At 45.5% G+C, this 12,882-nt stretch overlaps 1 protein-coding gene and 1 non-coding gene across 2 annotated transcripts; both read right to left on the bottom strand.

The window, feature by feature from the left end:
* Positions 1-3,570: 3,570 nt before the first annotated feature.
* On the bottom strand, positions 3,571-3,819 carry LOC101606403 (DPH3 homolog). The gene is made up of 2 exons (XM_004664433.2): positions 3,708-3,819; positions 3,571-3,635 (listed from the first exon to the last, which is right to left on the bottom strand). Exons 1-2 carry the CDS (start codon positions 3,817-3,819, stop codon positions 3,571-3,573), a joined length of 177 nt encoding a protein of 58 aa, XP_004664490.2.
* Positions 3,820-3,935: 116 nt separating this feature from the next.
* Positions 3,936-4,046, bottom strand: LOC123456451. The gene has a single exon (XR_006634548.1). It is a non-coding gene; the product is annotated as a small nucleolar RNA SNORA11 (small nucleolar RNA).
* Positions 4,047-12,882: the final 8,836 nt, after the last annotated feature.

Here is a 12,882-nt window from a genome sequence, read left to right on the forward strand (position 1 = left end):
GAGAGAGAGAAATAGGCAGAGAGTGGGAGAGAGAGAACGGGCACACCAGGGCATCCAGCCACTGCAACGGAACTCCAAGACGCATATGCCACCTTGTGCATCTGGCTTACATGGGCCTTGGGGAATCAAACCTGGGTCCTTTGGCTTTGTAGTCAAGGGCCTTAACAACTAAGCCATCCCTCCAGCCCCTCTTTTTCTCTTTTTAAACATGAAAGCTTGAATTTGTAATTATATGTGGTTTCATAATTATATCCATTGGAGAGTGGATCATAATGTAGCTATGTATTGGTCTGGAAATGAAGATCTTATAGTCTTTCATTTCATTTTTATTTATTTATTGCCAGAGCCTGCCAGCAAAATTGAACAGAACCTGATGGGGAGTGAGGATTAAACAGAAAAACGAGAGACAAAGATATCAGCAGGGACTCTAGGTCCGGACTGAAGCCTCGATTTATTTTCCACGCTTGCTTTTATACACACCCAAGCATCATTAATCAATTACATAAATTTCCAGTGCCCTTTACACAAGTTTCCATCAAAACAAATTTTTCCTCTTTTACAATCACGTACTGGCCACTTCTCAGTACAGAAATTTAAATAATCGCCGGGCGTGGTGGCGCACGCCTTTAATCCCAGCACTCGGGAGGCAGAGGTAGGAGGATCGCCGTGAGTTCAAGGTCACCCTGCGACTACAGAGTTAATTCCAGGTCAGCCTGGACCAGAGTGAGATCCTACCTCGAAAAACCAAAAAAAAAAAAAAAAAAAAAAAAACAGAAATTTAAATAAAGACAATGGAACAGCCAAGTCTTATCCTGCAAGTAACTTCTTCCTCAGTTGTACCCAGAGCAGTGAAGAATTCATTCTAAGCAATAAAGTCACAATTCACAATGCCAGAAAAGCAAATTGCCACACAACTCAATCCTTCAAGCCAAATGCAAACATACCTCAGAGTCAATGCAAACGCAATAGCTCCCAACAATGTATTTATTTTGAAAGAAAGAGGCATTGAGAGAGAGAGAGAGAGATTGGGTGCACCAGGGCCTTTGGCCACTGTAAAGGTACTCCTGACACATGTACCCCCTTGCTCATCTGGCTCATGTGGGTCCTGGGGAATGGAATCTGTATTCTTTGGCTTTGCAGGCAAGTGCCTGAACTGCTAAGCCATCTTTCCAGCCCAGATCTTATGTTATGTCTCTGTCGCTCTCAAATAAATAAATAAAAAATTAAAAAAAAAAAAACTTATTTTGCAAGCAGAGTGAGAGAGAACGAGTGTGCCAGGGATTCCAACTGCTACAAATGTACTCCAGTTGCAGGCACCACTTTGTGCACATGGCTTTACATGGGCACTGGGGAATTGAACCCTTAACCACTGAGCCATCTCTTGAGCCCCAAAGAAGATTTTTTCCAGATAGGGTCTCACTCTAGCCCAGGCTGACCTGGAATTCACTATGTAGTCTCAGGGCGGCTTCACAGCGATCCTCCTCCTGAGTGCTGGGATTAAAGGCGTGTGCCCATGCCGGGACTCCAAAGAAGAGTTGTATTGAGCCTGCGTAGAATGAGTAGATGAGATGAGAGCACTCCGTGTGGCATCCTGCCCCATGCCCTCAGAGGAGAGGGTGCAGTGCCACGGAGCCCCAAGAGCTGAGCAGCTCCAGCTGCCATGGAAACAGGAGCCAAGACGGGTGGCTTTCGGAGACCGAACCACCGGCCGCCTATTCTGTTTGAATAGAATGAATGTGCTTGTGAGTTTCTTGTTTCCCTTTCGAATGTGTCCAAATGCCATCTTCCACGGAGACAAGCTAAGGGACATGCGTACACAGCACTAGCCACTCCTTGGGACAATGGCTGAGCCACCCATGAGACGCAATGGCAAGGTTGAATCTTACAGGCAGTGAACACTGATTATTAGCTCCTTAAGTGGTCGTGCCAAGACAGACGGGTAACCCCTTCATCGGCATCTTGCCAGTAAAGAAGAACCCCAGCCATTTATTACAAGCGTGGCACGACATTTGGAAGTTTTACTTGTTACATGCCATTTCTTCCAGCTCGGTCTGGGATGTGTTTTCTTTCTAGAAGCAACAGAATCATTGAAAGAAGCAGGTTTTAGAATGAAACAGCCTGCTCATTGCCTCAGTGCTCCCTCCTGTGAGGAGAGGATGTTTATTCTTGGTTCTGGATGGTTCCTTCATCTGGAGAGCCCCATTCTAATATTTCTTCACCCCTTCACCACTCTGCCTTACAGAATAAAGTAAAAATTCTCCACTGGATTTTTGTTGTGGTGGTGGTGGTTTGGTTTTTCGAGGTAGGGTCTCACTGTAGCCCAGGCTGACCTGGAATTCACTCGGTAGTCTCAGGGTGGCCTCGAACTTGGGGCGATCCTCCTACCTCTGTCTCTGAAGTGAAGTACCACCACGCCCAGACTGGATAACTTTGAGTGGAGTAAACACACAGGGTAGAGAGTTCGAACACTGCTGTGCTTTCCCGCTTAAGAAGTATCGACAGTCAAGCCCACAGCCACGTCATCTCTCCCACTTGTTTCTAACGGGAGCCACCACGGCAGGAAGCCTTGGTCCACCTGGCCAGGGCTCAAAGGATGTCGGCCGGCTGCTGAGATGCAGCATCAGTTCACAGCGGCTGTGTTCCGAGGCCACGCTATTCCTGCAGGCGTAATCAGAGGTGAGCGGCTGGCTGTGATCTGTCCTACCCCTTGCCTACATTTTAAAGGAGCTTAGAACTCAGGACCAATTTTTGATGTGTTCACCTTGGAAAACTTCTTAGCTATAGCCCTCTATTCCACTCATATCTGCCAAGTTTTCTCTTTCTTTCTTTCTTTCTTTCTTTCTTTCTTTCTTTCTTTCTTTCTTTCTTTCTTTTTGCAAAGAATGGGCTCATTTTAATCATTGTAATAACCAAGTCAAAAATATTATCTTTTAAATTAAAAAACCTTAATGGCTGAGGTAGCTGGTGATGTTACCAGATAATGAATCAGGTTTAAGATATCACAATGGTCGGGCTGGAGAGATGGCTTAGTGGTTAAGCGCTTGCCTGTGAAGCCTAAGGACCCCGGTTTGAGGCTCGGTTCCCCAGATCCCACGTTAGCCAGATGCACAAGGGGGCGCACGTGTCTGGAGTTTGTTTGCAGAGGCTGGAAGCCCTGGCGTGCCCATTCTCTCTCTCTTCCTCTATCTGTCTTTCTCTCTGTGTCTGTCTCTCTCAAATAAATAAATAAAAAATTTAAAAAATATATTAAAAAAGAACATGTCTTCTATAAAAAATTAAAAAAAAAAGATATCACAATGGTGTACCTGGTAGAATGAGAAAGCACTGATTCCAAATGATCTTCCTTAAAGTTCAGATAAATAATTAGGAAGCCTTCCAATTCCAAGGTCTATGCATGATTTCCAGGGGCTCACTTTTGTATTTTCGGCTGAACTCAGCAGCTGATGAAATGAGCCACACGAATGAGAGAGTAACATGAAATAGCTGCCCTGTGACAAAGTGGTCACTGTCTACTTGCTATGTCCATCGGGGTTCATTCCTCTGTTCAAGATGTGGCTTCCTGACGGCTTCCTAACATTTAACTAATTCTTTGCTGGCTGAAGGGGCAGCAACTGTTTCTCCACGCATAAACTGATCTTTGTTATAAATCACTTTAATAATGAGAGAGCAGCTGGGACACGTTGCCACGTCTTCCCCATTCTCCAAACCTTCCTTGGTGATGGGGAAGATGTCACCACACGGGCAGGGGTAGAAATGCGTCTCCGAGTCCTCGTCATACTGGAAGTCCTCCATCTCCACCTCGTCGTGGGTCACTGCCATGGTCACGGGGACGAGGCGGATCATACAGGTGCGCGTCTCAAGATTAACTACGTGCGTGTCGGTTCGGAGCCGCCATCGTGACCCATCTGGAAGCCTCTTTCTTTCTTTTTAGAAAAACATATATGGTATTTGTTCAGAGGAATACCACACATTTTGTAACCGTCTTCACACAATGGCCAGGTTCCTCCTGGGTGTGTTAGAGGAGCCTTCTGTCCTGAGCACACCCATCTGCTAAGTTTTTTTTTTTTTCTCTCTCTCTCTTTTTTTAATTAACAACTTCCTTGATTGTAAACAACATCTCATGGTAATGTCCTCCCTCCCCCCACTTTCTCCTTTGAAACATCACTCTCCATCATATCCCCTCCCTCTCTCAATCAGTCTCTCTTTTATTTTGATGTCATCATCTTTTCCTCCTCTTATGATGGTCTTGTTTAGGTTGGTATCAGGCACTGTGAGGTCAGGGATATCCAGGCCATTTGGTGTCTGGAGGAGCACGTTGTAAGGAGTCCTACCCTTCCTTTGGCTCTTACACTCTTTCCACCACCTCTTCTGCAATGTCCCCTGAGCCTTGGAAGATGTGATTGAGATATTGCAGCGCATCTGCCAAGTTTTTGAGCATCTCTGGCTTCTCTTTATGAATGTTGTCTTTCTGTCAAGCCACCCTGTGACAGCTGAGCTTGACTGTCAGCCCAATGGGATGTAGAGTCACAGTGGAAGTAAAGCTCAGGGAATGTCTGAGAGTTTCTACATTAGGCTAACTAATCTGAGGTGGGAAGACCACCACACTATGGGGTGCCATCCCACAGGCAGGGGTTCTGGATTGACTCAAAAATAAAAGACGAGGGCTGGAGAGATGGCTTCGTGGTTAAGGCACTTGCCTGCAAAGCCAAAGGACCTAGGTTCCACTCCCCAGGACCCAGGTAAGCCAGATGCACAAGGAGGCGCACACATCTGGAGTTCGTTTGCAGTGGCTGGAGGCCCTGGCACACCCATTCTCTCCCCCTTTCTCTCTCTCAAATAAAATAAAATAAAAATAAATAAATAAAAAATATTTTTTAAAAAAGTGAAAGGCGAGCTGAGCAGCAGTGTTCATTGTTGTCTCTTGACTGCAGATGCAATGTGACCAGTTGCCTTTTACAACTGACTCTGAGACTCCAATGGCGGACTGTGCCCTCAGACTGGGCCGGAACGAACCCCTGCTTCCTTGAGCTGCTTTGTCAGGGATCTTGTTACAGCAACAAGAAAAGTCACTAATACAGAATAAACTAAGGGCTGGAGAGATGGCTTAGCGGTTAAGCGCTTGCCTGTGAAGCCTAAGGACCCCGGTTCAAGGCTCGATTCCCCAGGACCCACGTTAGCCAAATGCACAAGGGGGCGCACGCGTCTGGAGTTTGTTTGCAGTGGCTGGATGCCCTGGCACGACCCCCCCTCTCTCTTTTTCTCTCTCTCTTTCTCTCTCTCTCTAACTGCCTCTTTCTCTCTCCATCTGTTACTCTCAAATAAATAAATAAATAAAAAATTTTTAAAAAAAGAATAAACTGAGGGCTGGACAGTTGGCCCAGCTGTTTAGTGTGCTTCCTGGCCAAGCGTGAGCTGAGGCTGCCCAAGCTCTCATCTCCAGAACCCACATAAACAGCTGGGCAGGGGGACATGTGCCTGTAACCTTGGTGCTGTGGGGAGCAGAGACCTGAGAATGTTAGGAGCTTCCCCCCAAATTTCAGCAATCTCCAGGATCAGTAAGAGATTCTGGGTCAAATAAGAATAGAAGCAATAGGGCTGGAGAGACGGCTTAGTGGTTAAGCGCTTGCCTGTGAAGCCTAAGGACCCCGGTTCGAGGCTCAATTCTCATGGACCCACGTTAGCCAGATGCACAAGGTGGCACATGCATCTGGAGTTCGTTTGCAATGGCTGGAGGCCCTGGCGTGCCCATTCTTTCTCTCCCTCTTGCTGTCTGTCTCTTTCTTCTCAAACAAATAACTAAGGGCTTAGTAGTTAAGGTGTTTGCCTGTGAAGCCAAAGGATCCAGGTTCGATTCCTCAGGACCCACATCAGCCAGATGCACAAGGTGGTGCATATATCAGGAGTGCATTAACAGTGGCTGAAGATCCTGGCATGCCCATTCTCTCTGTCTCTCTCTCTTTCTCTCTCTCATCTCTCTTTGAAATAAATAAAGTAAAATTTAAATTTAAAAAATAAATAAAATAATATAAAAGGCACAAGCCACCAGTGATATCCTGTTTTAAATAAAGAAAAGAAGTGAGACTAATGGAATCAGATACCTGGCTCTCTATGCTGGCCACTGCAGATGAGCACTCCCTGGGGTGTCCCAGATGAGTACACGAAGCAGTCACATGTGCACACACAACATACACCCCCCACACACATTCACATCAGCAAAAAAGCAAAAGGCACCAAAAGAAATTAGACTGTGAACGTAAAGCGTCTATCACAGTTTAGCATTCCAGTTTGCCTTCCTCATTCTATTATTATTTTTTTTTATTCACTGATTTTATTTTTTCCAGATAGGGTCTCACTGTAGCCCAGGCTGACCTAGAATTCACTATGTAGTCTCAGGGTGGCTTTGAACTCGTGGCGATCCTCCTCCCTCTGCCTCCTGAGGGCTGGGATTAAAGTCTTTGGGAGCAAATACCTTTAACAGCTGACCTATCTCCCCAGCCTCTTTGTTTTCTTTCTTTCCTTTTTTTTTTGGAGGGGGGCAGTTGAGGTAGGGTCTCACTCTAGCTCAGGCTGACCTGAAATTCACTGAGTATCAGCATGGCCTCAAACTCACAGAAATCCTCCTATCTCTGCTTCCTGGGTGCTGGGATTAAAGGTGTGTGCCATAACGCCCGGCTTCCCTTCGTTTTCATACTGAGTTTTCTATACCTTTGCCCATGACCATAAGTCAATGGCTCTGCAAGTGGTCCCAAAATCAGAAACAATCAGCAATTTCTGGGAAATTGGTGGAAATGGAAAGCTTCCTGTCAACCGGATGCTCTGAGGTGGAGGCCAGCGATCCCTGGTTTATCAAGCCCCTCAGGAGACTTGTTCAAGTACTGTGCTCCACTCTTGTGTCCACTGATGGTCCTCCCCAGGGGGTCATCCATATTCACTGCGGGGTCCAGAATGCAGCCGCCAGTCTTTGTCGGGGTGCCCAGACAGGGCCTCAGAGGACACCTTCCCACCTGCGGCTCTTAGCTTCCTTCCGCCCCCTCTTTCAGCATGTTCCCTGAACCTTGGAGGGTTTATGTTGCAATCAGATTCACATTGTTGGTAGAAATCACCCAACCAAGAGCAGCTTGTGGGGGAAAAGAGGTTTATTTTAGCTTACAGGCTCGAGGGGAAGCTCCATGATGGCAGGGAAAATGACGACATGAGCAGAGGGTGGACATCACCCCCTGGGCAACATAAGGTGGACAATAGCAACAGGAGAGTGTGCCCAACCCTGGCAAGGGGACACTGGCTATAACACCCATAAGCCCGCCCCCAACAATACACTGCCTCCAGGAGGCGCTAATTCCCAACTCTCCATCAGCTGGGGGCCTAGCTTCAGAACACCTAAGTTTGTGGGGGACACCTGAATCAAACCCCCACAACTTGTTCTAAGTCTCTTTTAGTGTTGAGCACCCAGCAGCCTCTAATTTTCTGCTCTGATGAGGTTTGAGTCTCCTCAGCATTGACCACCATCCCCCAGGCCTCCGGGAGACACTCATGCAGGGTCCGGCTTGAGAACCAGCTCCACGGCTTGTTTCTGTCCATGGGCTTTTCCTGTCTTAAGTCTCTACTTCGATGTCTGGGCATTTTATTCTGCACATCCTCAATTGTTTAGTACCTCCAAGCCCTGTCATCTTCATCTCCATCGAAAAAGAGAAGTTATTAGGCCTTGAAGGATTTAAAGTTAGACTCTGTGGCTCTCTTTTATAAGGGCATTTATCCCTTCCTAACTATATTGAAAAGTTGGCAACTTTGTCTTAAGGTAGTGCAAACTACTCACAGATCTTTTTGTTTTAACGAGTAAATAAGAACATTTCTTAGAAGGGCATGGTGGCACACACCTTTAACCCCAGCACTGGAGAGGCAGAGGTAGGGGATCGTTGTAAGCTCCAGAACACCTTGAGACTGCAGAGTGAATTCCCGGTCAGCCTGAGCTAGAGTGAGGCCTTACCTTGAAAAAAAAAAAAAAAGAGAGAGACCAAAAGAACCCAAGAACATTTCCTATCACAGGATAAAACAGGTAGCAGCAGGGGAAAAAAAAATAATATTCACAGCATTCATTCGCTGACAACTTGAAAACATTGAGCAATTCAATTACCCTTAAATTGTCATCCAATTTGTTTCTCTGTGGGAGAGTTAGTATTCTTGTCATGAAGACCAGAAAATTAGCTGCTTTCTGGAATATATGAAGTTTTTACTTCCTACCTTTGCTGAATATCTCTGAAGGAGATGTTTAGGGGCAGTAGCCACGGGGGTGGGGTGGGGTGTGGTTTTTGTGGTGAAGGGTCAGGAAGCAGAAATGGGATCCAAGGAGACAAAGATGTCCTTTCATTTCAAATAAATCCCACAGGCCAACACTGAATTATATAATGTTCTCAATATTCTTTTTCCTGTTTTTTTCATACTTGAGTAAATGTTCCCTAACACTCCAGTACTCCAACTAATTGAATAATTCCAAGTATTTATTAACTTCCCTCCCACCCACCAGCAAATGTTTACACAAGATAATGTTCAATCGACAAAATTTGTAGGCATTCATGATTCTACTATGAACTGATACTGGAAGCGTAACATTTGGGGGAATGTCATTCTTTCTCGTGACAGTCATTATGAGACACTGTCAGAAGAAACAAGTCACTCTCTGAGGGTGTAATGCAAAGCATTTAGGTTTTATGATGTGTAGGAGGTATGCTCTCACGGGAGTGTTTCACAGCCACTATTCATTTTATCTCCGTTTCCCTGGGAGGGAGGGCTCCAGTGAGCCAAAGCCAGTGAGTTGAGTCATTGTTTAGCTCCGTGGCTAAGGTCTGCTCAGTTTCAGCTCAACTCCTCAGCTTCAGTATAAGATTCCTGAGGCTGGAGGGATGGTTTAGCGGTTAAGGCTCTTGCCTATGAAGCCGAAGAACCCAGGTTCGATTCCCCAGGAGTTAGTTTGCAGCAGCTGGAGGCCCTGGAGCACTCATTTTCTCTCTATCCTTTCTCTCTCAAATAAATAAATAAATAAAAATATATATTAAAAGAGAGAGAGAGAGAGAGAGAAAGAGAGAGATTGAGAGGCAGGCGTGGTGGCGCATGCTTTTAATTCCAGCACTGGGGAGGCAGAGGTAGGAGGATCGCTGTGAGTTCAAGGCCACCCTGAGACTACATAGATAGTGAATTCCAGGTCAGCCTGGGCTAGAGTGAAATCCTATCTCAAAACAAAAACCAAACAACAAATTACCAAAAAAAAATAAAGTGTAGGGCATTAGTGAGACACACTCATGGGCCTGTCACTAATGCATTTTTCTGAGAGGGTTGACTCAGGGGGATGCCTGTGCTGAATGTGGGTGGAGCTGTTTCACGGGCTTGGGGCCCTGGACCCAATGGGAAGAACAAAAACAGAAAGCCAGAGGAGAGCAGCATTTACCTCTCTACTTCCTGTTCCTCTGAGACAAGAGGAGCCCCTGCCTTGTGCGTCCCTGCGATCCTGATGTCTCGCCTGTTCCTCTATACTGGTCTGCATCCTATCAAACTGTGAGCCAAAATAAAGCTTTCCTCCCTCAAGTTGTTTCTGTCAGGTGCTTTGTTACAATGAGAAGTAACTAATACAGATTAGCTCTCAGTCCATTTCTTTAAAAAAAAATTTTTTTTATTGACAACTTCCACAATTATAAACAATATCCCATGGTAATTCCCTCCTTCCCCCCCACTTTCCCCTTTGAAACTCCACTCTCCATCATAGCCCCTCCCCCTCTCAATCAGTCTCTTTTATTTTGATGTCATGATCTTTTCCTCCTCTTAGGATGGTCTTGTGTAGGTGGTGTCAGGCACTGTGAGGTCATGGATGTCCAGGCCATTCAATTATTGTATAAAATGACACTTTGGTTACATTGACTCTTCCTAATCCTATCCAATCACATTCCCCACACCATTTTCTTTGCTCTACCGCATCTGGGCTCCAGGAAAAGTTAAAACTATCTTCTGAAATCCTCATTCAAACCTTAACTTTCTTTTTGTCTTTTGCATTCATTCCAGCCCTTTATCATCTCAGTTTTCTTCTTGATTTCCACACCTAAGCCATCACTTTCTATAAAAAACACCAAAAAACAAAAAACGCTATAGTGCTGGCGAGATGACTCAGCGGTTAAGGTACTTGCCTGCAAAGCCTAATGACTTGGATTCAATTCCCCAGTATCCACATAAAGCCAGATGCGCAAAGTGGCGCATGTACCTGGGCTTTGTTTGCAGTAGCTAGAAGCCCTGGTGAGCCCATTCTCTCCCTCTCTTTCTTTCTCTAACTCTCTCTGCCTCTCCCTCCCTCCTTGGAAATAAATTATATATATATATATATATATATATATATATATATATATATATATATATATGCTATTTGTAAAGCTATCTCAAAAAACTTGTCCTCAGCAGTGCTTTCAGAGTTCACAGCAGATGGTTTCGACTGGGAAGATCATAGTCTGCCCTTCCTAATGCCCCCATCCTCCTCCTGGCTCCCCTATTCCTGGCTACTTACTGCCACATGCCTTTTTCCACACACCCTCCATGTTCTCTCTGTACTGTTTTGCTTTCCTTTCTCTCAACTGCTTCAGAGGGAGCTCCCCCCAACCCCAACCCCATGCTTCTAAACTTAGTCAACCCACCGCCCTCCTTCCCCTGCCTCTTCCTACCATTTGGTTGGCTGTGTCTCCTCTTTTCATTTCCATCTTTTTGTTTCTTTAAATATACTTTATTTTTATTTATATTTGAGAGAGAAAGAGGGACAGAGAGAGAGTGCAGACAAACTCCAGACGCATGTGCCACCTTTTGCATCTGGCTTACGTGGGTCCTGGGGAATTGAACCTGGGTCCTTTATCTGTGCAGGCAACTGCCTTAACCACTAAGCAATCCCTCTAGCCCTTGGTTTTTTGTTTTGTTTTGTTTTGGTTTTTCAATGCAGAGTCTCATTCCAGCCCAGATTGACCTGGAACTCACTCTGTAGTCCCAGGCTGGCCTTGAACTCATAGAAATCCTCCTGCCTCTGCCTTCTAAGTACTGAAATGAAAGATGTGGGCCACCACACCAGGCAAAAGTGCTTTATGTTTAATGAACACATAATTATTACATATATTCATGGAGTACAGTAATTTCTTTTTTGGAAGTAGAGCCTTACTCCAGCCCATCCTGGCCTTGAACTCTGCAGTCTTCCTACCTCAGCCTCCTGAGTGCTGAGATGATTGGCATGGGCCACTTTCACAGTGATATTTTGACTCAAACACACAATAAACAGGATACTTACAGGATTAGTCCGATATCCATCATCTCAAACACTTATTATTTCTTCTTTTTCTTTCTTTCTTTCTTTCTTTTTTCTTTTTTCTTTTTTTCTTTTTTTTTTGGTTTTTTGAGGTAGGGTCTCACTCGAGTCTAGACTGACCTGGAATTCACTGTGTAGTCTCAGGCTGGCCTCGAACACATGGCGATCCTCCTACCTCTGCCTCCCGAGTGCTGGGATTAAAAGCGTGCACCACCACGTCCGGCTCACTTGTTATTTCATTATGTTGAGAACATTCAAATCCCCTCTCTTAGGTATTGTGAGACAGACAATTAATTAGTATTGATTGTAGTCAGCCTACCATGCTATGGAGCATACAACCTCCCCCTGGTGTCTTCCCATTAACCTGCCTTTCCTGGACTCCTCCTGACTGTCATCGCAGAGATCCTTGTTGTGGGGATTTGACACACACACACACAAAACCCTCATGGGTTCTGAATGCTTGGTGCCCAGCTGGTGGCGATTTGGAAGGTGGAGCCTTGCTGGAGGAGGTGTGTCTCTGGGGGCGGGCGTAGAGGTGTTACAGCCAGCTCCCTCTTATCTGATTGCCTTCCTGCCACAGTTTGCTACCTGCTGTGGCAAAGAGGTGATGACCAGTCTGTGCTCTACAGTCTTTTCCCTTCCATGAAGCTTCCCCTGTGAGCCAGAATAAGCCCTTTCCTCCCATCAGCTGCTTTGGGCCAGGTGTTTTGGCCCAGTAATGCAAGGGTGACTACAATGCTGATACACCCTATCGTATCTTCTGCTCCCACTGGATCAACTTCCAGTGCTCCCACAAGAGTGATGGCACGGGCTGGAGAGATGGCTTAGCGGTTAAGCGCTTGCCTGTGAAGCCTAAGGACCCCGGTTTGAGGCTCGGTTCCCCAGGTCCCACGTTAGCCAGATGCACAAGGGGGCGCACGCGTCTGGAGTTTGTTTGCAGAGGCTGGAAGCCCTGGCGCGCCCATTCTCTCTCTCTCTCCCTCTATCTGTCTTTCTCTCTGGGTCTGTCGCTCTCAAATAAATAAATAAATAAATAATTAAAAAAAAAAAAGAGTGACGGCACGTGGCAGTTCCTAGGGTCTCCTCACAGCAGCTTAACTACTATCTAATAAACGTGCTATGAAAACCATCCTACAAAAGCAAACAGGAATGTTCTCCCGAAAAAAGAGAACCCGATATATTCAATTATTTCCCTAATAGTGACTGTTCTCTCAAATTCACAAATGTATAAAATGAATTTAATCACATATTCAGGCATAAAGAGCTGTTTACCAAAGCCAGACAGATTTTCCAAAGAGTCGCTATTTGCAAAAGGCAATGTCTTCTGGCATCCATTGCATCTATTAAGGGAAGATCGGTAACAATGCTCACCTCAAAAGTGCATTTCTGGGATAAAGTAACCCATGATAATCCTGTTTTAATTAGGACCAAATTCTGCTTATGATAAAATGTGCCCTCAAGAAACAAAACTCCTTGAGGTTCACTTGTTAATCAAGCAACAAAAGAAGCATGAAGAAGAGTGAGTTTCACTGAGCGTTTTGAAGTGGAACTGGGTCAGAAAG

This window comes from Jaculus jaculus, chromosome 22, assembly GCF_020740685.1.
Source record: "Jaculus jaculus isolate mJacJac1 chromosome 22, mJacJac1.mat.Y.cur, whole genome shotgun sequence".
In the NCBI taxonomy this organism is placed as follows: domain Eukaryota; kingdom Metazoa; phylum Chordata; class Mammalia; order Rodentia; family Dipodidae; genus Jaculus; species Jaculus jaculus.

What these genes read in the sequence shown, in the direction of transcription:
- LOC101606403 (XM_004664433.2), bottom strand. Translation starts at nt 3,819, where the DNA reads ATGGCAGTGACCCACGACGAGGTGGAGATGGAGGACTTCCAGTATGAC. An exon ending in CTTCCCCATCACCAAGGAAG is followed by an intron (nt 3,636 to 3,707) that starts GTTTGGAGAATG and finishes TTTATAACAAAG; the next exon opens with ATCAGTTTATGCGTGGAGAA.